This window comes from Myotis daubentonii, chromosome 3 (genome assembly GCF_963259705.1).
Source record: "Myotis daubentonii chromosome 3, mMyoDau2.1, whole genome shotgun sequence".
Taxonomy (NCBI): Eukaryota; Metazoa; Chordata; class Mammalia; order Chiroptera; family Vespertilionidae; genus Myotis; species Myotis daubentonii.
The window spans coordinates 59509580-59534662 of record NC_081842.1 but is presented as its reverse complement, the minus strand read 5'-3'; the positions used below and the strand labels follow the sequence as shown (position 1 = coordinate 59534662).

The 25083-nt window shown below is 43.3% G+C and overlaps 1 protein-coding gene across 16 annotated transcripts in view; it reads left to right on the top strand.

The window, feature by feature from the left end:
* CD86 (CD86 molecule) overlaps nt 1-25083 on the top strand; it is an 87191-nt gene that overhangs the window by 29346 nt on the left and 32762 nt on the right. For all 16 annotated transcript variants that reach the window (XR_009451862.1, XR_009451860.1, XR_009451857.1 and 13 more), the window contains exons 2-5: nt 11868-11917; nt 18819-19157; nt 22349-22654; nt 24731-24880. Coding sequence is in view for 10 of the 16 variants with exons in the window: in XM_059687689.1 (XP_059543672.1) it covers nt 11868-11917; nt 18819-19157; nt 22349-22654; nt 24731-24880 (845 nt within the window). In the remaining 6 variants the exon portion in view is untranslated. The remainder of the gene's footprint in view (nt 1-11867; nt 11918-18818; nt 19158-22348; nt 22655-24730; nt 24881-25083) is intronic.

Genomic DNA, 25083 nt, shown 5'->3' with positions numbered 1-25083 from the left:
ATATTGGGGAGTGAATAAAAGCATCCCCTGCTCCTTAGGGATCTGCATAGACATGTCTTCTTTGTACCCAATAAATCTTTGTACCTATACCCTCATATCCATGTGGGAATACTGTCTTCCCAAGTGGGTGAGGGAAAAGACAGCTAATGAAGGGAAGACAGTGTTAAGTAGAAAACTTCTCCAAAGATGGGGGCTCAAGGGGATTTTCTCCAAGAAACGACTGGAAACCAAGTCAGACCTATGATTCAGCCTGACCTCGAAGGAGACGTGGCTGGTGGGGGAGCACAAGGAAAGCAGAGCTTAGCGTGGGTGACATGTACTCACAGTCAATCGTCTCACGTGTCTACCAGACACTGGAAAGTGTTCATGTTTTCATCAAGACATCACCTATGTTCCTATCTTTTTTGTCATGCCTACTGTCGCCATGCTGGTTCAGCCTCTTCATGTCAAGTCTCCAAGCCTTTAATACTGGCATTCTTGAGAGCTCTGCTACCAGTCCTCACCTCTTTTCTCAGGCTTCTGATAGGCTTGTTTTCTTTAAACTTTCATTATATAACTTTTCTGTCCCAAACTCCTAATTCTATATCAAATCAAATATAAACTCCTTATCTCATTGTCTAGGCCCCATTAAGCTATCCTACCCTACTTATAGAAGCTAATGTCCCATCATTTGTCCAAAGGCAACCTCTCTTCCAGTTCAGTCAGCTTTTCTTAGTGTCCTATAAAAGGTCATGATGATGCCCCCATTCCCATGTATCCTTATAGACTGTGTATTCTATTTGGCTGTGACTTAGAAAGTTGCCAAAGGCTATTATTATACCAATAGGAAATATTAAACAGAGTTATGCCTCTGTTCTTATTCATGTGTGTATCAAGAGTATGGCCGAAATATTTTTCCAGTGGAACTCAATCTAGCATTTAAAAGTGATTCATCAGGAGGCAGTAGTTTTGGAGACATATCAACGGGATGCCTGGGATGCAGCGTTGTACCTCTTCAGGAATCTGCTTGAAGGGCTGTCATGAGAAGAATTGTTGGAAGCTTGCAGAGCGTTTTAAGGACAGAGGCAAAAGGTCATTACATTGAGTTCTAGGAAGTCAACAAATGCTAATGTGAAAAGAAAATAGCAATTCTCTAACATTCTGTAGGCAATTCTTAGGAGTGAGAGTATCAGAATGAATGGGCTCAGCTGGAACTAATACTGGGTAAAAGCCTCCTCTGCTCTAACAGAAATCGACTCTCCTGCAAATACCACCATGTTCTGTCACCAGTGTACAGTTCTGAGACCAAGTCTGACCTACTTTTACACCTTCACCCCACCCTCTGGGCTATAGGGTTGCTTGCTATTCTTCATCTCTTCTGAAGTCCTGGGCCACTTGTAGTCAGCTCAGCAGAACCTCCATAGACAGGTGGGTCCTGTAAATGCACCTTAGAGAAATGGACTCTGGGGCGGGGGGCAAAGAAAGGTGGTGTGTCCAGGTTTCTCCTTTATTTTCCCTTCTTTCTTGAAATGTAAAGAGAACCTTAAAGGAAACGTAAAAGTTATATAGTTCAACCACCCACCCAATTCCATAATCCCCCCTAAAATGTCTCCAAAGCATTGTTACCCCACTTCTGCTGGTGATGAGGAGCTCATTACCTCACAAGAACATCCAGTCTTTGGTCGTAGCACTCTATTCAAAGTTCCCCATTATCTGAAACTGAACTCTGGATCCCTGTGCCTTCCAGTTATTGAAACTACTTGCCCTCCAGCAACAGTGTATGTGTCCCACAGAGGGCCTTTAAGTATTTGCAGACAGCTGTCATGTGCTTGTAAGTTTCTCTTCAAGTCTATTGCCCCCAGTTCTTTTAACTGTTCCTCATTTGACACGCTTTCATTATTCTCTAGTGAATTGTGCTGCTCCTTCCCTTGAACAACTCTGATTTGTCATTGTCATTCAAGGATAACCACCCTCACTGAACGTGATACCACAAGTAATGTGGTCTGATAATCACAGAGTATAGCAACCACATTCTTCACTAAGATTAGAATTACTTTTTTGTTAGTCATGCCACACTAGCATTTATGTAATTTTTACATTGACTATGGATAAGCTATTCCACTTCACAGTTGTTATTTTAAAACTTAAGTTCTTTATGCTTTTATGAATCATGAGTTTCATCATGCTAGCATCAGATTCTCTTTTCAGGATTCATAATTATTAATTCAGCTGACCAACTGACCAGTAGCTATCCAGCTCATTTTTGGGTCATCTGCACATTTGAAAGCAGAACCATGGTTTCTGTATTTTCATTCATAGTTTTACTAAATATGCGAAAGTGAAAAAGTAAAAAACAGAGTCTTTAGCATCCACTCTGATATCAGCCTTTTAAACAAGAATGATTCCTGGCACTTGGTTGTTGAATAAATAAATGAATGAATCAAAAATAAAAGAATGAATCAATGAACCAATTGATATCTTTTCCCCATCCCCCATATTTAATCTATCACTATATCCTGTTGATTAGAATTCTACATGCGGCTTCTCTCTACTTCTGCTCCTTCCAGCCTGGCCAAACAGCCGTCTTCTTATACTTGAATGCCTGTCAACTGATTGGTCTTCTGGCATCTGTTCTGGCTTCCCTACTGTCCATTTGATACACAGCAGACAGAGTCATCTTTTCAAAATGCAAACTTGATTGTGTAACTCCTCTGCTTTAATTTCTTCAGCGTTTCACATTGCTCTCAGAATAAAGACCAAAATCCTTATCTGTCCCATAAGGTAAACATGTTTTGGCTCCTACTAACCTCTTCAGCCTTGTCTCCCACCTCTTCGTTCACTTTAGCACATCTAACTTTTGCCTCAGTGCCTTTGCACATGCTGTTTCCTTTGCCTAGAATCCTCCCAAGCCATTCCCCAACCTTGTACCTACTTAGCACCTACTCAGTCTCTTCGGTCTACCTATAGGTGCATCACAAACTGCCCCCAAATTTAGCAGCATGACACAATAAATCTCTCTCTCTCTCTCTCTCTCTCTCTCTCTCTCTCTCTCAGTGTTGTGGGTCAGAAATTTGGGCAGACTTCTAAGTGATTGTTTTTGTTTTCATGGCATCAACTGAGGTCACTTGGTGATATTAAGCTAATGAATGGACTTCTCTAGAGCTTCACTGTCCAACTTGGCAGTCACTTGAAATGCAGCTTGTCTTAATTGAGATGGACTGTCAGTGTAAAATAACCTCAAGATTTAGAAGATTTGGTACAGAAAAAGAATGTAAAATTTCCATTAATAATTTTCATATTGATTCCATGTTGAAATTATAATATTTTATAGATATTGGATTGAATAAAATATATTATTAAAATTAATTTCACCTATTTTCAATTGTTAATGTGGCTCCTAGAAATGTTCAAATTATGTGGCTTGGCTTACATTTCTATTGGATAGTGCTGATCTGGAGCAAGGTATTTTTTTCTATAAAAGGTCAAATAGAGGGTATTTTCAACTTTGTGGTCACATGGTCTCTATCTCAGCAACTCAGCTCTACCATTGTAGTGCAAAAGCAGCCAGAGATGATAACTAAATAAATGAGTATGGCTGCGTTCCAAGAAAACTTTGTTTGTAAATATAGCTGCTGTCTAGATTTGGTCTGCAGGCTGCAGTTTGATGACCTCTGATCTAGGGAATTCAAGCCACATGCCTGGTGGCTTGGCAGAGATGGAAAGCTGGGCTCAGCTGGGACTATTGACTCAAACACCTACCACAGAGGTCTCAGAGTAGTGGAACATCACACATGGCAGCTCCAGGTTCCAGAAAGTGTACTCCAAGAACGACAGAAGCTGTAAAGCTTCTTTTGATCTAGCCTCAGAAGTCCCAAACCTCCCTTCTACACATTCTATTGGTCAAACAAGTCTCTGAAGCCAGCCCAGATTCAAGGAAAGATTAGATTCCACCTCTTCATGGGAGAGGTAGTAAAGAATGTGTCCATGTTTAATCTACCACATCATTCTTCATGTTTAGAGTACTCATGGTATAGCCTCTCCTTTATAGCACTTGTCATCATTGTAATTTTATATTTATTTGTGTGATTATTTGATCATTATCTTGCTCTTCTACTTAACTGTAAGCAACCCCATGAAGGGGAGCTGTTGCTGGTTTTGTTCATTGTTATATGCTCAGCATGTAGCACCATGCCTGGCTCAATAAAAATTTGTTGAACAAATGAACAATATTAGGGCACAGCTTTTCAGCCAAGTAAGCATACTAATATCAATCCCACATTTCCCCATACTGCTCTTAAGCATATCGTGTGACACCTTGTCAGAAGCCTTGTGAAAATTCAGATACATTCAATTTCCAGAATTCTTCCTAATTTGCAGTTAAAGAACTTTATTAAAAAGGGAAATAAACCTACCTTATTCCTCCTGGTACCTCCAAGGTAATACTAGCTGCTCTAAAGGTTCTGGTGCTCCGAGAAGTAATCCATGTGGCATGTCACACAGGCAAGCCAGGGCCCTGGGCAGCTTGTACTCCTCCTGCATGTCACTCTCCTCTCACCTGGCTGACAGTGTCTGGCCATCAAGGCTTCCTTGTCTGGTCACAGTATGAACTGGTGAAGGCAAAGGGCCAGGCCCTGAGTGTGGGCTGAGGCCAACCTGGTCCTCCCTCCAAGGCCTACACATCAACTATATTTACAAACAAAGTTTTCTTGGAACACAGCCATACTCATTTATTTGGTTATCATCTGTGGCTGCTTTTGCACTACAATGGTAGGGTTGAGTAGCTGAGATAGAGAACGTGTGACCACAAAGTTGTCCTGCTTTTTGCTTGGAACAAGGACTCTTGTATTTGCTGGAAGGAGATGGGCCTTGCCACCTTCCACACTAGTCCTGGAGCTCGCATGGTAGTTATTTGTGGACCCTATCTTTCTTTATAGGACTGGGTGAGGGACCAAGGCCTACACATCTTTCTATTCCCCCACAACCTCTAAAGCAAGCCTGACACTACACTCAGTAAATGTTTGTACGAGAGCTGGTCTCAGTGAACAACCTTCCTAAGACAACAGCAAACTTAGCATTTTTTCCTAGTACCCTGATCACCACTAATACGTATTCTAGACAAAGTTGTGAAATAAGGAACATTTTATTTGCTGCTCCCCAACTTCTGCCTTGGAATCCTTGTCTCACTTTCCGTGTCGTCATTTTTGTACTTCCCTGTCCCACCCCGTTGCTGGCCACCCGCAGTCCACATCCCTTCATGCTGACTCTTGCCTGAACTAGATCTCACATGTGCTTCAGACCCAAGTAAAAGGTCCCTTCTGTGTATTTCCTCCTTTTTCTGCTCAAGTACTCATCTTTGCCCAGAGCTCTTCTGGGTGAGGCTTAGTTGTAACACGTGCCTGGAGCTAAACCCACAACAGGAAACTAATGACCTGTCCAGGGCCGGAGGGAAGAGGCACATTCTCTGCCTGGCACATAACAGTGCTTCAACAATAGTTGTGGGATGAATGGAAGCTCAGAAACTCCCCTGATACAAAGGGACACTTTGGGTCCCCTCCCACCTCATCCCGCATGTTCCCTTGAGCATCACACTCTGATTCCAGTAGCTGCCAGCACAGCTGACCTGGGGATGGGCTGCTCCCTGTTACTCCAAGCGTGGGCAGAATTAGAAACCTTTCCGCTTGCTCCCACGGCACAGCTGAAACTGGCTGGAACTTTTAAAGGAACTACACCAGTGTTTTAAAAGAACACAAAGAGGCTGCGTGGGTTTAAAACCTCAGCTCTGTCATTTACTAGCCAGTGGCTAGGACAAGTTTCTTAACCCCTCTGAGACTCCATTTCTTCATCTGTAACGTGAGGGCAAGTAATCCCACCTTATCCTGAGGACTAATAGTATAGTCATTCAGCTGCCTCTCACTCACGCTCCACGATGGGCCAGACATGTGAAGCAGAGGTGGGGACTGTCTGGCCCATGGGCCATACAAGGCCTGCAAAATCATTTGGTCTGGCCCAGCTAAGGCATGAGGAGTAAGTTAATTAAATGTTTGACCAAATATAGTGGGCTAATTTGTAAGTTGATAATTTTGTATGACCTGTGGATGATATAAATGGCCCCTGGCAGAAAAAAGGTTCCCCACCCCTGAAGTAAGGGAAAGCAGTGTAGAATGGGTGTTCTTTGTTTCCAAGGTGAACCTCCAGCTACAAGGAGGCTACTCGTTTCAGGTGTGTGACCAGTTCATTCACCTACAGACCTCAGTCTGCTCACAGCTGACAGGAATCTCTCAGAGAATCTCCCCTGTAAACTCTTAGGTTCTTTCCCCTCTCATTCCCCTTTTGGCTCTCTCCCTCCAAAAGCAAGTTTCTACTTCGCAGGCGCTCTGGAGAAAGCAAGGACTCGTGGTTGTGGCTGAGACCTCATTCCTGAGGGAGCAGCAACATTTCTGTTCTTTTTCAGAGCTAACAACGTTGAAGAGACTGGCTTACCCAACCCTTCCTCACGCCCCCCAGTCCCCGACCCCTAGCCCCACTCCCAGCCCACATGACAGCTAGGGTTGAAATTCTTCACATGGGGCATGAATGCTTTATAAAAGAGAATCATGTCAGTCTCAAGAATTTTAACACCATATTTTATTAGGTCTCTGACAAACCTTGTGTCCAAAGTGTTGTCCGAGACAGAGCATACCTCCAAATTAATATTAGTGAAGTTCACCAGGACTGTCACGGCTGGGCAGGATTTTGAGGAGGAATGTAACCACTGTGCCCAAAACCTTGAAGGACTTTGGCAAAGTGTGTTAGGCTTATCCTGAGCAGTTTCAGAGAAGAACACTAGTGTCAATGAGAGGAAGTTACCAGGAGGCAGCTTCTCACTCAGGGGAAGAGAGTTTCCAAATAGAGAAGTCAAAAATGGTGTTGACTTCCTTGTCATACCCCAGCGCTACTTCCCACAGTGTGACTTACAGGGGTGGATCATTTATCCAGGATTTCCCAGGGCCAATCATTTCTTGAAATTATTTGAATTCAAGGTGATTAGTTAAATTTATAACAAAATATAATTTGATTTTATGCCCCTGTTTAACTTATTGGTTTGAAAACTATAGGAGATTCCTGTATTAGGTGGGAGTTCAGATTCAAAGGGTTTCCAGCCCTCAGATTCTATGATAAATAGGATGCTGGTGATGATTTAATATGAGGAAGTGCACAAGAATCAAGTAGAGAACTCTGTTTCCACGTTCTACCATTGAGCGATATCAGCTTTGGCCCAAGAGATAATGCTCAAGCTCTGAGATCTATTGAAATCACTAGAAGGGCAAGAGACAGCAATCAGGAGCAGTGTAAGGTTCATATGTTGACACCCACCATGTGTTTTACTTTAAAAAAATTACTATATATATATATATATATATATATATATATATATATATATATATTTTAGAAACCCGGTGCATGAAATTTGTGCACGGGGGGGGGGGGGCGTGGGGGGTGTCCCTCGCCCAGCCTGCACCCTCTCCAATCTGGGACCCCTCGGGGGATGTCTGACTGCCCACAGGGATCAGGCCTAAACCCACACTCAGACATCCCTCTCACAATCCAGGACTGCTGGCTCCTAACCACTCGCCTACCTGCCTGCCTGATTGCCCTTAACTGCTTCTGCCTGCCAGCCTGATCATCCCCTAACTGCTCCCCTGCCAGCCTGATTAACACCTAATTCAGTGGTTCTCAACCTTCTGGCCCTTTAAATACAGGTCCTCATGTTGTGACCCAACCATAAAATTATTTTCATTGCTACTTCATAACTGTAATGTTGCCACTGTTATGAATCATAATGTAAATATCTGATATGCAGGATGGTCTTAGGCGACCCCTGTGAAAGGGTCATTCCACCGCCAAAGGGGTCATGACCCACAGGCTGAGAACCGCTGATAATTACTCTCCTGCCAGCTCAATCGCCCCCAACTGCCCTCCCCTGCTGGTCTGATTTCACCCCCAACTGCTCTCCCCTGCTGGCCTTGTTGCCCCCAACTGCCCTCCCCTGCAAATCTGCCCCCCCCCCCTAACTATTCTCCCCTGCCGGCCTGATAGCCTCCAACTCCCTCCCCTGCTGGCTTTATCTCTCCCACAATGGCCCTCCCCTGCAGGCCTGATCTCATCCCCAACTGCCCTCCTCTGCTAGCCAATTTGGTTCTGATTGGTTGGTTCCTATGCCAGTTAGCATCAAAAACTCCACCTCCTAGGCAGCCATTGGCTCCTCACAGTTGACCCGATTTGGTTCTGATTGGTCAGTTTTTTTGCCAGTAAGTGTCAAAAGCTCCACCTCCTAGGCAGCCATTGGCTCCTCACACTTCACCCAAATCTGGTTCTGATTGGTTGGTTTCTATGCCAGTCAGCATCTCTGGGCCTATGAATGGGGCCTGATCAGAAAGGTGGGGCTGATCAGCAGTCCTGGTGGAGGCCTGGAGAGAATGGAGGTGTGGCTGCTGGAGAGAAAGAGAGAGGCAAGTGCTGATCAACAGCTGCCACAGAGGCTACAGATCAGATCCTGCTTCTCTCTTCAGACCTCTCTCTGGGCCTGATTTGCAGCCCCCTCAGCAGTCAGTGCTAGGTCTCCATGGCAACCCAGCGCTGACTGCAGGACTGACTTCCCATTGGTTGAGCCTCCAATTTCGACAGACCCAGGGTTTTTATATATTAGGATTTTATTGATTTCAGAGAGGAAGGAAGCAGAGAGAGATAGAAACATCAATGATGAGAATCATTGATTGGCTGCCTCCTGCAGGCCCCCTACTGGGGATTGAGACCACAACCCCAGGCATGTGCCCTTGAGCAGAACTGAACCCGGGACCCTTTAGTTCGCAGGCCAACAATCTATCCACTGAGCCAAAACAGGTAGGACTCACTGTGTGCTTTAGTGACTAAATATACTTGCAGCTCATTGTCACAATGCACTAATTTTCTAATTAGTTACTAATTAGCACTATTTTTTTAAAATATAAAAGAGCTCCTACAGATCAATAAGAAAAGGGCTAAAGACCTAAATTAAAAGTCAGCAAAAGAAATGTATGCACAGCATGGAACCAAATATAACCTCTTATACTTTTGAAAAGATGCTGATACTCATAATAAAAAACATTCATTTAAAAGTCACAGTGAGAACTACCTCACACCCATTGGAATGACACAAAAACCCCACATACACACAGAAAATAAATGTTGGCAAGGATATAGTGACATTGGAACTCATGCACTATTAATGTGAATGTAAAATGGTGCAGCTGCTATGGTAAACGGTATAGCAGTTCTTAAAAAAATTTTTAAGTAGAATTACCATGTGACTCAGTAATTCCACTTCTGAATATATGCCCAAAAGAAATGAGGTATTTGTATATCCATGTTTGTGACAGCATTATTCACAATTGCCAAAGGCAGAAGCAATTCAAAATAACTTACTCTGCCACATATGTAATTTGACACATGATCAAGGTTTTCTCATTGCAACATGATTGGAAACAACATAAATAGCCATTGATAGGGGCTGGAAAAAAAATTATTACCATCCACTATATGCAGCTGTTAGAATTAGGATACACAGTACGTGCTGACATAGAACAATCTCCAAGGTAGTGGCTAGTGTGCAAAAGTATGTGTTTAAACACTACCAGGTGTTTAAAAATAAAATGAAAAAAAGTCAGTCTATGTTTTTCCTAAAATAACTGCAAGTAAAGGCAAGAAACTGCTAACAGGTAACAGTGGTCACTTCAGTTATGTCTACGGAGGAAAACTAGATAGCTAAGGGACAGGGTTGGGAGAGAGACTTGCTTTCCACTATTTATCACCTTTACCTTTTAAATTTAATACCATATGCAGGTATGATGTATTCAAAATTTTTTAATTAAAGAAAAAGAGAGGTCATCCTGGCCAGTGTTGCTAAGTAGTTAGAGTGTCAGCCTGCTCACTGAAGAGTCTTGGTTGGATTCCTGCACAAGGACACATACCTGGGTTGCAGGTTCATCCCCGGCCCTGGTTGGGGCACATTCGGGAAGCAACCAATCAATGTGTCATGTGTCTTGCATTGATCTCTCTCTCTCTCTCTCTCTCTCTCTCTCTCTCTCTCTCTCTCTCTCTTTCTCTCCCTCCCTCCCTCCTTCCATTCCACTCTCTCTAAAAATCAATGGAAAATATCCTTGAGTGAGGATTAACAAAAATAAATAAATAGATCAATCAATAGATAAAAAGAGAGACTTCAATGCACGCATATAAGCATAACCAATAGACACAGACAGTAGAGGGGTGAGGGCCTGTGCTGGGGGGTGGGAGCGGGCTGGGAGAGGTCAATGAGGGAAAAAGGAGACATATGTAATACTTTCAACAATAAAGAATTAAAAAATAAATAAATAAAAAGAGAGGTTTCAGTCTACAAGGGAATAAACAGAACAGACACTTTGAGCTCAAAGCCCTGTGCTGAGTGCCATGGGAACAGAGGAAAGGCATCTCACATAGCCAGAAGGATCGGCGATAGCTTCTATCCACCCTCAAGGAAGAACTTCCTGTTATTGAGTCAGGAATAGTTGTGCACATTTTCCTGAGCATTGGTTTGACTGTATCTTCCAGACAGATCTATAAATAAATTCACCAGTTAGCTTTTCCTTTCCCTTTGGCCATTAAACACTATAAGCCATGCAGGGTGGACAGATTTCTATGGTAAGCATTTAGCACTGGCCTTGTACTTGGACCCATTTTATATTTCTGCACTTGATTTTCTTTTCAACTGTTTCTAATGCTCATCTTTCCTTATTCTATGCTTCCCTGTAAGCCACTTTATAGCCTTGAGTGCAGAAAGGGGGAGGGAGAGAGGGGAAGAAAGAGAAGATAGAGGTTATAAAGCAGTGCCTGTCGTTTTTATTGGCTCTATCATGTAGATTAAGTGAATACTGTTGTGCCATTGTTCTCAGAGTGGGGTCCTCAGACCAAGCAGCATCGTCATCACCTGTGAGTTTGTTGTACATGGGTCTTCACCCAACCTACTAAATCAGAATCTTTGTGGACGAGGCCCAGAAAACTGCTTTAACTTACTCTCCTGATAATTTTTACGCACATTAAAGTTTAAGAAGCACGGGGAAACAAAAGGAATGTTGATGTCTAAACATAAATACTTTCCATTTGCCCCATCATACGCATTGTGTTGGCCAAGTAATGCCAGCCACTACAATAAATAATGTCAAAAATTTATTAGCTTTATACAGTAAAAATTTATTTTTTGCTCATGTCATAGTCCAGTATAGATCATGGTGGGGATGGAGAAAGCTGCCTTGTTAATTTGTTCAGCAAATCAGCGTCCTTCCACAGTGAGGCTTTGCCATCCTCTACACCAAACATGTCAAGCTCAAAGGCTAGCACGGGGCCAAATAAACAAGGTTTCAATTTATGTGGACCGCAAAAAAACAAAAGCTTCCATTTTCATAGAAACGTACGTTTATTTCGATAGAGACATGCTGAATAAAAGGGCTGAAATAAAAAATAATTGTTAATGAGTATTTGTTGTGGGCCGCATGCAGCCTGCGGGCCACAAGTTTGACATTCTTGCTCTACACCCTGACTCCTCCTCTGGATCCTCTGCATTCATGAAGACAAGGGAGTGGCAGGTCTGAAAGTAACACCTACTTTTCTGTCCACAGTTCCATTGGCCAGAACCCAAAGACATGGCCCTCCTAACTAACAGGAGGCTGGGAAATAGGTGTATCTGTGGAGCTAGGGGGGGGGGGGGGGGGAAGGAAATGGCTTTGGTGAACCTTCTCTACTACCCCCATGGACCTAAGTGAATATCAAACTCCACTTGTCATGTTTTGATTTTGTTTCATCTTTTTAATCATGTTTTATCTTTTCTTTTTCAACTCTAGCACTATGGGACTGAGTACCACTGTCTTTGCGATGGCCCTCCTGCTCTCTGGTAAGAACCTTTGGTTTTATAAAGTCCTAGAATCCTTCCATTGTGTTAAGTCTGACTGCTGCAAGCCCAGGCCTGAGACTTGGTGGGTTTTATTCACCTTCTACCCAGTGTTGCACAATACCACAGGCAAAAAAAGACTTTGGTGGAAAAGAAGGAAACATCTTTGGTGGAGAAGAATAGGTATCTCAGCTGATGGCAGGCCTGGCCTCAGATGGAGCCTTATCCCTTCTGTGCATCCTTCTTTCCCATCTCACAAAGGAAGGTAGACTCGCCTGTCCAGTGGCACCCAGGAAGCAAGGAGAAGTCCCTCCTCTGACATCCCTGAGGCTTAACTCTTTTGCTCCACACATACTCCTTTCTGGTCTTATCTGTTTCATTTCTGGAAGTCTCAGACTTTTAGGAAACAGCTCATGGGCTTCTAAAAACCTCCTTTCATTAAGGAGCATTACTTTCCATGTTCCATACCTTTCCTCTCTTCCTCCTCTACCTCCCCCACCAGCCCACTCCCATAGATCATAGTAGACACTGCTTACTGGGAGAATAAAAAACCCCAGCCCTGCTACTACCTACTTTAGTGACCTTCAGCTAATTGTAGCAGCCGATTTACTATGACACTAATGAAGCTGAGCTGCAGGATTCTCACTTGCACAAGCTCTATCTAAAGCTCCTCCAAAATCCCATGAGGGGCCCTACCAGTATGGTCACATGTCATATGTTTTGGTAAAATTTTCGACAGGTATTTTACCCACAATAAGTCAAGACCACGGCCTTTCTTTATTACAACTTTTTTCTCCATCACATTCTCAGACAGTTGGCAGGTATTGTACTGGCCATGGGCATTTTGAACTTGAATTCTGCATTTCTTTTCTTAAAGGGATCCCTGCCCCCAAAAGGAATTTTAAAAGTGTCATGCTTCACAGAACTTGGATCTTCCCTGTTTGCAGCTCCTCTCTGAGTTTCAATTTCTTCATTTGTTAATCAGTTGGTGGAGGTTCCTGCCACCCTGTAACTGGGTGCCTTTAGTTTCCACTGTCCTGCCCCTTCCAGCTGCTCATTTACCCCACCCTCAGCACAGAGGGGAAAACCCTCTCACACACCCATCCTGGTGTGGGGCAGACAGGGAGAGGGAGCTGAGCCTGCACTTTGGCCATAGCAGCACCAGACCGCTCCTCACTCCCCAGCCCAGCCATGAGTTCAGCTCTGCCTGTGACAGTTCTACATCTCCTCAGCCACACTTGGCACACCCTCTTTGGTTGTTTTCTCCTCAGCCACACTTATGTAGACCCTCTTTGAGTGTTTCTCCTCAGCCACACCTGTGCAGACCCTCTTTGGGTTTTGTCAACAGATGATTCAGACAGATGATTCATTTGGTTACTGACAGCAGCAAGTGGGGAAATCATTCACTGAACTAGAGGACAGGGAAGTTTGAACAGAGTAGGTATGGGTATCTGAATAGCAGTATCCAGCAGGCAGTTGGATATGGATGTCTGTGAAAGTTATTGGCTGGAGATGAGCATCTGTGAATTATTAGTTTATATATTTGGTAGATAAATCCATGCTTATTTGTCCTCATGAATTTTCTTTTACTAAAGGAGAAAAACTAGACAGAGTGTAGAGAGTAAGGAGATCAAGAGCAGGCACTCAAGATAATCAGTATTTAAGGGGTGATCAGAGAAAACTGACTAGATCAGTGATTGGGAAAGAATAGGGCTTCAAGGAGAGATGGCCAGCAGCGTGATGGTCAGCAGAGTGGTCAAATAAAGTGAAATCTGAAAAGAGCTCTGAATTTGGCAATGGTAGGAAGTCACTGACAATCTTTGCCAGGGAAGTTTCGGCAGAGAGGTAGGGGACAGAGGTTGGGAATGAAGGCAGCAATTGCTGCTTACTCTTTCAGGGAGTTTGACTATAAGAGAAAGAGAAACTAAAAGTAGTAACAGAGGGAACCATGTGAGGAAGGGAGAGGGTGGTAAGCAGGGTGAGCAGCTCATAGGCCAAGTTAAGTGGGATAAGATTTATAATGTCACCAGTTCAAATAATGGAATAATTTCCTTCAGGGGTGCTCAACCATTCAGTTGTAAGAACAGATATGTAGATCAAAAGTAGTGTGTGCTTAGGATGAATTCTGCACAAAAGGGCAACTTTATTGGAGTTGCTGGCAAAAGAATAATTGAGCCCTAGCTGGTTAGGCTCAGTGGATAGAGCATTGGCCTTCAGACTGAAGTGTTCCAGGTTCAATTCTAGTCAAGGGCACGTACCTCGGTTCCAGGCTCCATCCCTGTGCGTGTGGGAGGCTATCAATTGATGTGCCTCTCTCACATAGATGTTTCTCTCTTTCTGTCTCTCCCACTCCCTCTACTCTCTCTAAAAATCGATGGGGGAAAATATCCTCAGGTGAGGATTAACAAAAAGAGAGAGAGAGAGAGAGCCCTGACCGGTTTGGCTCATGGATAGAGAGTAGGCCTGCAGACTGAAGGGTTCCTGTTTGATTCCGGTCAAGGGCATGTATCTTGGTTGCGGGCACATCCCCAGTAGGGGGTGTGCAGGAGGCAGCTGATCGATGTTTCTCTCTCATTGATGTTTCTAACTCTCTATCCCTCTCCCTTTCTCTCTGTAAAAAAATCAATAAAATATATTTTAAAAGAGAGAGAAAGAGCAGGATTGAAAAGATATACTGTCACTCTGCTGTCCAATATGATAGCAATTAGCCACATGTGGCTATTTAAATTAGAATTAAATAAGATTAAAAATTCAGTTTTCAGTCACACTAGTGACATATCAATGGCTCAGTGTAGTGGCCAGTGACTACCATATTAGTCAGCACAGATACAGTACTTTTCCATTGTTGCAGGGCTCTTTTGGAAAGCACTGAGCTATAGGGTCTAGACTGGATGGAGTTGAGGTCTTGGTGAAGTAAAACACAGATATAGGTGAAGTAATTGAGCAAATGTTGTGGACAGAGATAGGTACATTGATGTTTAAGGTTCTTAGAGCAGAACTGATCTTGGAAATAAGGTTTAAGGTTATGTCATGGGAGAGGGGCTGCTAAAATAGTCTGTGGATGAAGATCTTCAGAGTGGAAAAGATCAAAGAACTTCTAAGCAAGTGTATTGGTGAACTCATCCTTGCTGAAGTCACTCAAATTGATAGTAATAATTGGTTGAAAAGAAAGATCTGTATCTAATGCTAAAATGCTCAGTGAACAAGGAAGTAATGACGTTGCTGTTAGTAGCTGACAGCAATGAGAGACTGGGACACCTCAAAGGGGAAGGGTGTTGCTCAAGGTCTCCATGAAGTATGCCAAAAGAAGGAGTGGCTGGGACAAATGACGTCCTTTGGGTAGGGCCAGAGTTCAATGAAAGCACAACCTTGGGGAAAACATTTGATGAAGAAATTGAAGATATAGTTTATTACAGTGGAATGAAGTTTCCAGAGGACCTCATACAGGGTGTGGCAAAAGTAGGTTTACAGTTGTGAGTACGTGAGACAGAGTTTGTTCTTGTATTATTATTTATTAATTAGAGGCCCGGGGCATGAATTCATGCATGGGTGGGATCCAGCCAGCCCACCCCGATTGGGCTGATGGGGTGGGCCTGGCTGGGGGAAGGGGCTGCGGGTGATTGCCTGGCGGCTCTGCCCCCTGGTCGAACTGCCAGTCGAACTTCCGGTTGAGGGGACAATTTGCATATTAGCCTTTTAATATAGGATGTATTCTTTTCCATACCAACAACTGTAAACCTACTTTTGCCCTACCCTGCATAACATTGAAGGAAGTTTAGTAAAAGGAGGAAAATTCATGAGTACAGATGACCCTTGACTATATAAGACATGCATTTTGGGTAGTAGCCAGGGAAGAATGAAGTCCCACATGGGGTCAGAGACCTCACAAGGTTAGAAGACTATAGTTTTTGTGTGATAGTCAAACAGTATACTGCTGAGGAAGTTCTCATGTATCTTTTGAAGCAAGCTCCTTCAGCTGTTTAGGGAGGTATCTAGATGGATTCTTGAGTTTCTAGCTCCTGACATCATCATAGCAGTCAGTTATAACTAGACCCAGAACATATCTATCACCCAAGTGCTGGGGAAGAAGAGACTCTTAATGCTTTCCCACTAATGGAGCCAGTGAGCCCAGTAGCTGTGTGGTCTAGGATTTGGGGTCATAACAGGGGAGGCCTGAAGCCACTTAGGGAAAATAGACTTTTAGCTAAATCTTTCCCATATTGTAAGGGAGGGACTTAGCATGCATAGCTCTACGTGATGTCATGGAAGCCAGTGGTTGGTGAGGAACTGTGGAGTAAAAATTGTGAAATACTTTCAGTTCCACCCAGAATGGGCTTCAGACTGATTTCCATTCCAGAGTAGGAAAGAGGGCTTGGATGGAAACAAATGTTCTTGTCATAATCTCCTCTGTTTCACTCAGAGACAGAGGTAGAAACCCATTATTTCAGCTTCTCAAACTGGAGATTTTTTTTCTAAATATATTTTTATTTATGTCATAGAGAGGAAGAGAGAAGGAGAGAGATAGAAACATCAATAATGAAAGAGAATCATTGATCAGCTGCCTCCTGCATGCCCCCTACTTTGGATTGAGCCTGCAACCTCGGCATGTGTCCTGAGCAGGAATTGAACCCTAACCTCCTGGTTCATTGGTTGATGCTCAACCACTGAGCCACACTGACCAGGCTCAAATTGGAGCTTTTGTTAAAATGCCAATTATGACTCAGTAGGCCTGAGTGGGGCCAGAACATGTGCATTTCTGACCAGCCTTCCCTGATGCTGAACACAGGCCACACTTTTGGTTGGTAGGTGAAGAGGGACATAGTTAGACATGTGGATGAAAAAGCCCTTTTAATCTTTTGGAGAGGGGTCCTGGGTCAGAGAAGTTGGACTGATTTGTGAGTGAAGAAAGTTGTTGGGAAGGAGAAAAGGTACAGTGAGACTCAACAGAGAAACAACCATAAATCAGAAAGACAGACAGAAGCCTAAGGCTAAGTCGTCTCCAGGCCCAGAAGACACAATTGATCCCTGAGTAATAATGTAACATTGACCACTAACTGGCAGAATTTCCAACTGTGTTTGGTTTCTCTGTTAGGTCATTTGCCCTATATCATTTGGCAAGTCACTGATATAACCCAGTGATCGCTGCTAGAAGCTTTTACAGTAGGTGGCACCCTTACCTTACCATTCAGAGTTTAGCAAAGAAGGAGCAGGAGCCTCAAGGTTGCCTTGTAAGATAATTACTCAATATAGTAAATCTCCTTTAAGGCCCTCTTTCATTATTGTTTCGGGTTCCCAGGTAGATTTTTCCACTTCCCTCCAATATGGGAATGTATTCTATGTGATACTGCATTTGTATACTTTCAAGTGGTTCACAGAGTTCTACTGAGCAGAATGTAATAGGTGGTGATTCAAATTTGTGCCAGCTCTCACTGATGCCTGGAGTCCTCTTCCCTTCAAATTTAAGACCACTACCAAACCCCTTGATTATTTGTTCTCACTGGGCCATTCTGTACGCAGTCCAGTTTTGACAAGTGCGTGTCATTGTTATTTGTCCTGCTTTCTCTTGAAAGAGAAACCCATGGATCCGATCAATTCAACTCCTACCACCCCTCAACGAACAACTTGAATGAAACTACTCTTCTCTCTCTCACCAACCCACCTCACTTTCCTCCTTAATAAAGTCCTAAACAATGGAGCTTTACTTAGAACCTGCCTGAACTTCCTCTCCAAGGTGGCAGCTAACTTCATATTAACTAAGAAACAGCATTTCCCCCCAACCCTGCACTTCTCACCCACCACTAATTTCTTGGCCAAGTCTCAATTCCATGACTCAGAGTAGGTCCTACAAAAACCCTATAATCAATCACATTTTTAAAAAGTTTTATTTTTTAATTACATTTTACATTCAATATTATTTTATATTAGTTTCAGGTTAGACAATCATATACTTTACAAAGTGTCCCCCTGATATTTCAAGTACTTAGCACCATACATAATTATTACAATATATAATCAATCACACAAAATCCCTTCCACAAACTCCAAATGTCCTTGGGGAGGAAAGCCTTTCTCTGAACTCTCCCAGCCTGTCCTCCAGGGGTTTAAAAAACTGCCAGAGCAATGCATCCTGGAAAGAGCAAGTTTATGGTAATTGAGGTTTCCCCGATACTCCAAAAAGCACATTCTCACCTTCCCATCTATGATTCATTTTCAGTATGTCATTCATGTGCCTTAAATGGTCTTTGACTACCACAATCCCAAACAGCCATCGCATTTGCTCAGTTCTCTTTCTGATCCCTGAAAGAGCTTAGAAAGGTCACTGAGATTAGAAGCCTTGGTGGGCTATTTATGTCATTTCCAAACTGTACTATATCCTTGGGAGAGCTGGCCATGAAATATGCAGTCATAAGGGAAGCTCTATTCAGGCTAAGGAATAAGGGGATGGGGAGGAAAAGGGAGAGTTTTTGGTGATGGTGTAGAAGTAATGGAGCCTGTAACAGCTGCAGCGAATTAGTGTTCAGGTTATAGGAAGGTAACAGATGGGCAAATGAGTTATCCAACTGCTGGTTGTCCCTGTTCTAGGATTTAAATTCACAGACCCATAGTACTGGGTAGATCCTTAGAACATTTGGTTCACACCTTCATTAAACAGATAAAAAAACTTAGCCTCATAGCAGTTGTAGTTACACAAGGCCACACAGATTTAGTGAGCAGTAGAGTGAGAACAAAAGTCCTATCCTCCAGATGCCAACATGTATGCAACTGTTCCAGAATTTAACATCTAGTTCCTCAATCTCATTACTGATAAGGTAGCATCTGGGTATTATATAAAGAAAAATAGAGTTGTTGCTGTTGTTCTTCCCTCTTGTTTCTCCTTCCTCAATAGCCACCTTTCTTTTTTTAGGTGCTGCTTCCATGAAGAGTCAGGCATATTTCAACAAAACTGGAGACCTTCCATGTCACTTTACAAACCCTGAAAACATAAGCCTGGATGAGCTGGTAGTATTTTGGCAGAACCAGGATAAGTTGGTTCTTTATGACCTATTCAGAGGCAAAGAGAAACCTGAAAGTGTTCATGCCAACTACAAGGACCGCACAAGCTTGGACCAGGATAATTGGACCCTGCGACTCCACAATATTCAGATCAAGGACAAGGGATTGTATCAATGTTTCATCCATCATCGCAAAAACCTCCAAGGAATGATTCTCATCCACCAAAATGATATCGACCTATCAGTGCTTGGTATGTTGTCAATGGCATGTCTTGATCCCTAGCCTTCTAGATGAGACTGCAGTGATCAGGGAAACACTGGTAGGGGGCAGGGGTGACCTATAGAGAGAAGGCAGAGGACAGTCATTTCTGGGAAGTCCACTTGAAGGTAATGCAGGGTTTGGGAGTAGGGAACTAGAAGTCCTTTGTACTTTTTATAGTTTGCTTCTGAAAGATCAGTAAAAATCCGCTTTGGGGACAAAATAGAGCTAACTAAACAAGGGTAATGTGGCTAAGTAAAAACCATGAGTAATTTTTCCATTACTAAGTTTATATATCACATAGGCCTCAAATCTCTTTTACATTTATTTTCTCCTTTGGTCCAAGATTTCTCACCCCCTGAATCTTTGCCTGGAGCTCCTACTGAGGGTGACAGCTAAGTAATTTGGATTTTCCCTTCAACATTCCAGAGATTGTTTATGAGTTGTTTTCTGCCCAACCATGAGCTTGGTAGACAGAAAGGAAATAACCCAATGCACAGAGTCTAAAAACTAGTAAACCAGCTCCTTTGTTCCTCCAGGCCTTGAAAAACCTGTCAATATAGATTTTAAAAAATTATAATACAATAAAATGCATTGTTTTTAATTTTTAAAAATATATTACTATTACTTTCAGAGAGGAAAGAAGAGGGAGGGAGAGATAGAAACATCAATGATGCGAGAATCATCGATTGGCTGCCTCCAGTACGCCCCACACTGGGGATCGAGCCTGCAACCAGGGCATGTGTCCCAACTAGAAATGGAACCTCCTGGTTCATAGGTTGATGCTCAACCATTGAGCCATGCTGGCCGGGCGTAGACACAGATTAACTTTTTATGAAACTGAAAAAGTCAGATTAACAACAATTCTGAAACCAGAATAAAGCAGAGGTAAAAATAGAATTAGAATGGGAAGTTGCTCCCTTTAAGTGTCACTCAACTAGGCTGTAGGGCTTTTTGGGACATGTAACCAAATGCTATAGCGATATTTTCAAAGTGTGGCCAGGTTCTATAGAGAAACATGGTGTGGTTTAGGTGGGACACAGACAATCATTTTTTAAAAAAATTTTTAATGGGTTTATATTATTTTAATATGTACTAGAAAAACTAATAAAAACCTATCTATAAAACCTATAATTTCATAGATATTGCTAATAAGGCTACAGTAGGTAGTACCATGGCATTCCACCTTTGATAAACCACATAAAGTTACAAGCCGAATGCTTAAGTAGTATGTTGATATACAGGTACTTGTAGTATGGCATGCAAATCACTGAAGTTTCAGAGACAACATGCTAAAGTATACATTAGTATGTAGAACCTGAAAATGACCTCATAACTCTGGAAAGAGAGTGAGCTATTTTTCTGGCAGAAGGAATATGTGCCAGCAATCCTCAACAGCCATAAAAATCTGAACGGTAAACAAGGCAAGAAAAGCTCTGTGTTTATTAACAGCATATATTTTTTCCTAAAAATGGCTGGGTTTGCCCTTCATCTTAAAATATATGATGAAGATACTTTGACAGTCCTTCCCAAAACCAGTATTTTGATTATCTAAATCCAAAGTCCACACCCACTCACTTCCCACCATCCTCTGGGGATTTCCGGAAGATAGGGCCCAGAGCACACCAGCACCCAGAACTCTGCTGGTTCCTGGTGGAATTTTAGCCTCAATCCCATTCTGTTCTCTTGGTCTGGTGACCTGGAATATATTCCATGGGACACTTAGGTCCTAAAGTCAGACCACTTCTCCTTCCAAAGACTTTATTCCTTAGAGAAGTAGCCTCATTATAAAGGTTTTATTTTTGTTAATCCTCACCTAAGGATATTTTCCCATTGATTTTTAGAAAGAGTGGAAGGGAGGGAGGGAGATAAAGAGAGAGAAACATCGATGTGAGAGAGACACATTAATTGGTTGCCTCCTGCATGCACCCCGACCCAGGCTGCGGATCGAGCCTGCAACCAAGGTACATGCCCTTGACCAGAATCGAACTCAGTGGATGGGCCGACATTCTATCCACTGAGCCAAACCAGCTAGGGCTCACTATAAATTTTTGATTATTTAAATTTAGCCCTCCTATCACTCAGACAGCATCCCCTTGATTTGGGTAAACAGAAAGTAAGCATGGTCCCAAACTTCATTCTTAAAAATTAAATATGGGACATGTAACCAAATGCTATAGCGATGAGACTGTAGATGAGACTCAGCAACTGATAACATTGCTCTGGATTTCTAGGGAAGGCAACATTTCTAACCTAAGACTTCTACACTAATAAAAGAGAAAAATGGTAATTGGCATACGACGCTACCCTTTTCATTGGCTAATCAGGGCTATATGCAAATTAACTGCCAACTAAGATTGGCAGTTAACTGCCAACAAGATGGCAGTTAATTTGCATATGTAGGCACAATGCAGGGAGGTGAAAGGGAAAGCAGGAAGAAGCCCCTTGCCACTGACAGTGATTGGAAACCCAGGGGGGAGCTAAGAGCTAAAGGGCCAGCCATGATCGGAGAATCAGGTGCCTTTTCCGCCCTGGCCAGTGATAGCAGGAAGTAGGGGTGGAGCCAGCGATGGGAGCTGGGCACGGTCGAAGCTGGCAGTCCCAGGAGCTAGGGGTCCCTTGTCTGGGCCTAAAGCAAAGCCCACGATCGCGGGGCCGCTGCAGCTGTGGGTCCCCGCTGCCCAGGCCAGACGCCTCAGCCAGAGGCGTCCTGCAGGGGCAGGGGCGGAGCCCGCACGATCGCGGCACCCCCCGCTGCCACTGCAGATCCCCACTGCCCGGGCCGGACGCCTAGGCCAGAGGCATTAGGCCTGGGCAAGGGGCCGATCCTGCGATTGGAGGGTGATGGGGGTCAACGCCTGAGGGCTCCCAGTATGTGAGAGGGGGAAGGCTGGGCTGAGGGACACTCTCCCCCACACACACACCCAGTGCACGAATTTCGTGCACCGGGCCCCTAGTACAAATATAAAAGATTATTCCTTGCTTTACCTACCTCCCTTCACAAGGTTACTTTCAGAATTCAATGAAGGCCTTTATGTGGCTCTCACCATGGTCTGAGACCCTGCTTAGGCACTCTGAGGCTCCCAGAAGAGTTCCCAGAACAGGTACCTAGTCATTTGCTATTCTCTTCTAAATACTTTTAAATTTTGATCAATCTCTCTCTCTCTTTGTATCTCTATTCAGCTAACTTCAGTCAACCTGAAATAATGCTAATTTCTAATAGAACAGAAAATTCCTTCATAAATGTGACCTGCTCATCTGTACAAGGTTACCCAAAACCTACGAAGATGAATTTTCTGCTAAAAACCATGAATTCAACATCTGAGTATGATGCTGTCATGACAATAATTCAAGATAATATCACAGGACTATACAATGTTTCTATCAGCTCGTCTTTACCGGTGTTTCCAGAAACAAATGTGAGCATCTTCTGTGTCCTGCAACCTGAGCCAACACAGACAGAGCTTTTCTCCCAACCTTACAATATAGGTAAGGCTTCTCCCCAAGACTATGTCTTTTACCAGGTCTTATACACAAATGCTATGACAGATCATCCAATGTCCCAGGAAACCTCCAACTGAGCCATTTTATATTGACAGAGGTGCTGCAGGATCCAGGACACTATGAACCTACAGCCAACATTATGAACCTATTCTGCACTCGAGGAAGCATGTTCTTAAGCCCTGAAACTAATCCAGTCTTTTGGGCTACCTTTGGATAGACAATTCTGAAGTTTAGGTCAGAAAATGCAAGATTCCTCCAAGCTAGAATTCTTCCATTCATTAAAATACACACAAACCCACACCCACACCTCTCGCCCCCAAAACACACACCAGGCATACATACATATAGCACTTGTTGTGAATATAGAACCATTCTAGAAATTCTTCGTTGCAAGGATGAAAACTAAAAGGTATAAGGTATACTCTCTGTCCTCAAAGACCTTCCAATAGAATTAGAACTTCATGATGTATACACATGAAAATCTGTATTTTAAAAAGATTGGATTGGAATCAAATTATATTCCATAGAAATAAGTTGTAAAATTAAAAACTAAAGTGACTATAATTAGTCTTATAGGCAATCAGATATAGGCAAGTTCTTGGGAGTCAGGGGAAGTCTTTTAAAAGGAGGTGGGATCTTGTAACACAACAAAAGAAAAAATTGGTGGTGAGGTATTGATTTCCTCCACTCAAGTACTTCCCCCTCTAAGAATCCAGTAAATGGTGAGGCTACCCAGCCTGTCCTGGTTGCTTCTACTGTAGCCTGATAGAGGCCTCTCCAAGCCACCCCTGAAGTTCAGCACCTTCTTGGAGCCCCTAACATCACCACACATGACATGCTCTGGGGCCCTCTACCATGGCTCCCACAGTCAACAAATAAATAGGACCTTGCCACCAAGATAGCCTCATCATGACTCACCTTTCTCTGCTTCTCAACTACTGCTGAAACCTTCCCAGCTACCACCATCTTCAGAAACTTTCAGCTCCAGCTGCCTCAAGAAGCTGGGGCTGGCCTCTCTGCAACCCTATTCTATGGCTTGATCAGAGATAGGTTAGACTGTGAGTCAAGGAATCTTTTGGGGTGTCAAAAGGTAGAAGTCTCCATGTTAACAAGTATTAACCTTTCACCCCCACTTTACTGGGAATACCAAATAGGTTGAAGTGAGATGAACTGGGACAGACTCAAAAAGTATTGAATAAGACTTGCAATAACTCCTCTTCTTAATGCCCCAGGATCAGGGCATGGGTCCACAAATTGCAGCTAAGCTAACAGGAGGTCTTGTTTTCCTGTAATTTAGGATTAACTACTGGAAGTGTTCTCATAAATGTTTATGAAATGGACCCCTCAGTTCTCAGTTTTCCCCCTAAAGCCTCTTTTTCAACTCCCTGGAAACTTATGAGTCTCCACGCAAGGAAATAAGTCTTGGCCTCCCAGGAGCTGAATCTGACCCTGATACCTCAGGGCATGAAAAGACAGCAAAGTTTTTCTAGTGGGTGAGACATGCTGACAGCCCTGCTTGGGGAAATCTGCTGTGACCTCAGTGTAAAAGGCAAACAAACAAAAACAAAACTGGAGGTAGAACGCCTGTGAGGAGGTCATTGTATTTGTCCAGGTGAGAGGTGTCTGAAGCCTGATCTAGAGATGATAGTGGATGGAAGAATTATTATGAAGGAAACTTCAGGACCTGGGCCTATCTACACAAGGAGCTGAGGATGCAGGCATCACACAGAGGACTGTACATTCAGAGCCTTGGCACAGGTACCTTACCCAGATTCCAAGGGCAAGGTCAAACTTCTTCTAGATCACAGTCATTGTCATCCCAGCCTCTGGGAAAGTAAGGGAGCTCAGTCCAGGTATTTGGTCAGAGGCACTGGCTTGGCTATTAGTTAACTGCTGAAGACCATGGACTGGGACTTTCTAACACCTCATATTGTGTATTTCTGGCTTCTTTGGCAGTAGAGCCCTGGGGAAAAGCTGGCATATAAATAAGAGAACAGTGGCCATTATAAACCTTTTATAACCAATCTTCCTGGCTAATTAAAAATTTGTGGTCATTTTTAGATGCAAAGCCACCTCAGCCACCCCTGCCTGTCCCAGACAATGTCCTCCTGACTGCTCTACCTGTACTGCTGTTCGTTGTGTGTGCGATGGGAGTGTTCTTCATAACACTAAAGAAAAGGAAGAAGAAGCCTGGCCCCTCTCATGAATGTGGTGAGTCAGCGCTTGTCCTCTCCGCAGAGAGCCACTTTGCAGGGACTTCCCCATCTGCTGCCTCCTGCAGCTCCTTGGTTGAGCCCAGACTGGCAAAAAGTCAACAAGAGGTTGGAAGACAAGGTTTCCCCTCATGATCTGGAATCCCTGTAGATGAGACTCATCAACTGATAACATTGCTCTGGATTTCTGGGAAAGGCAAC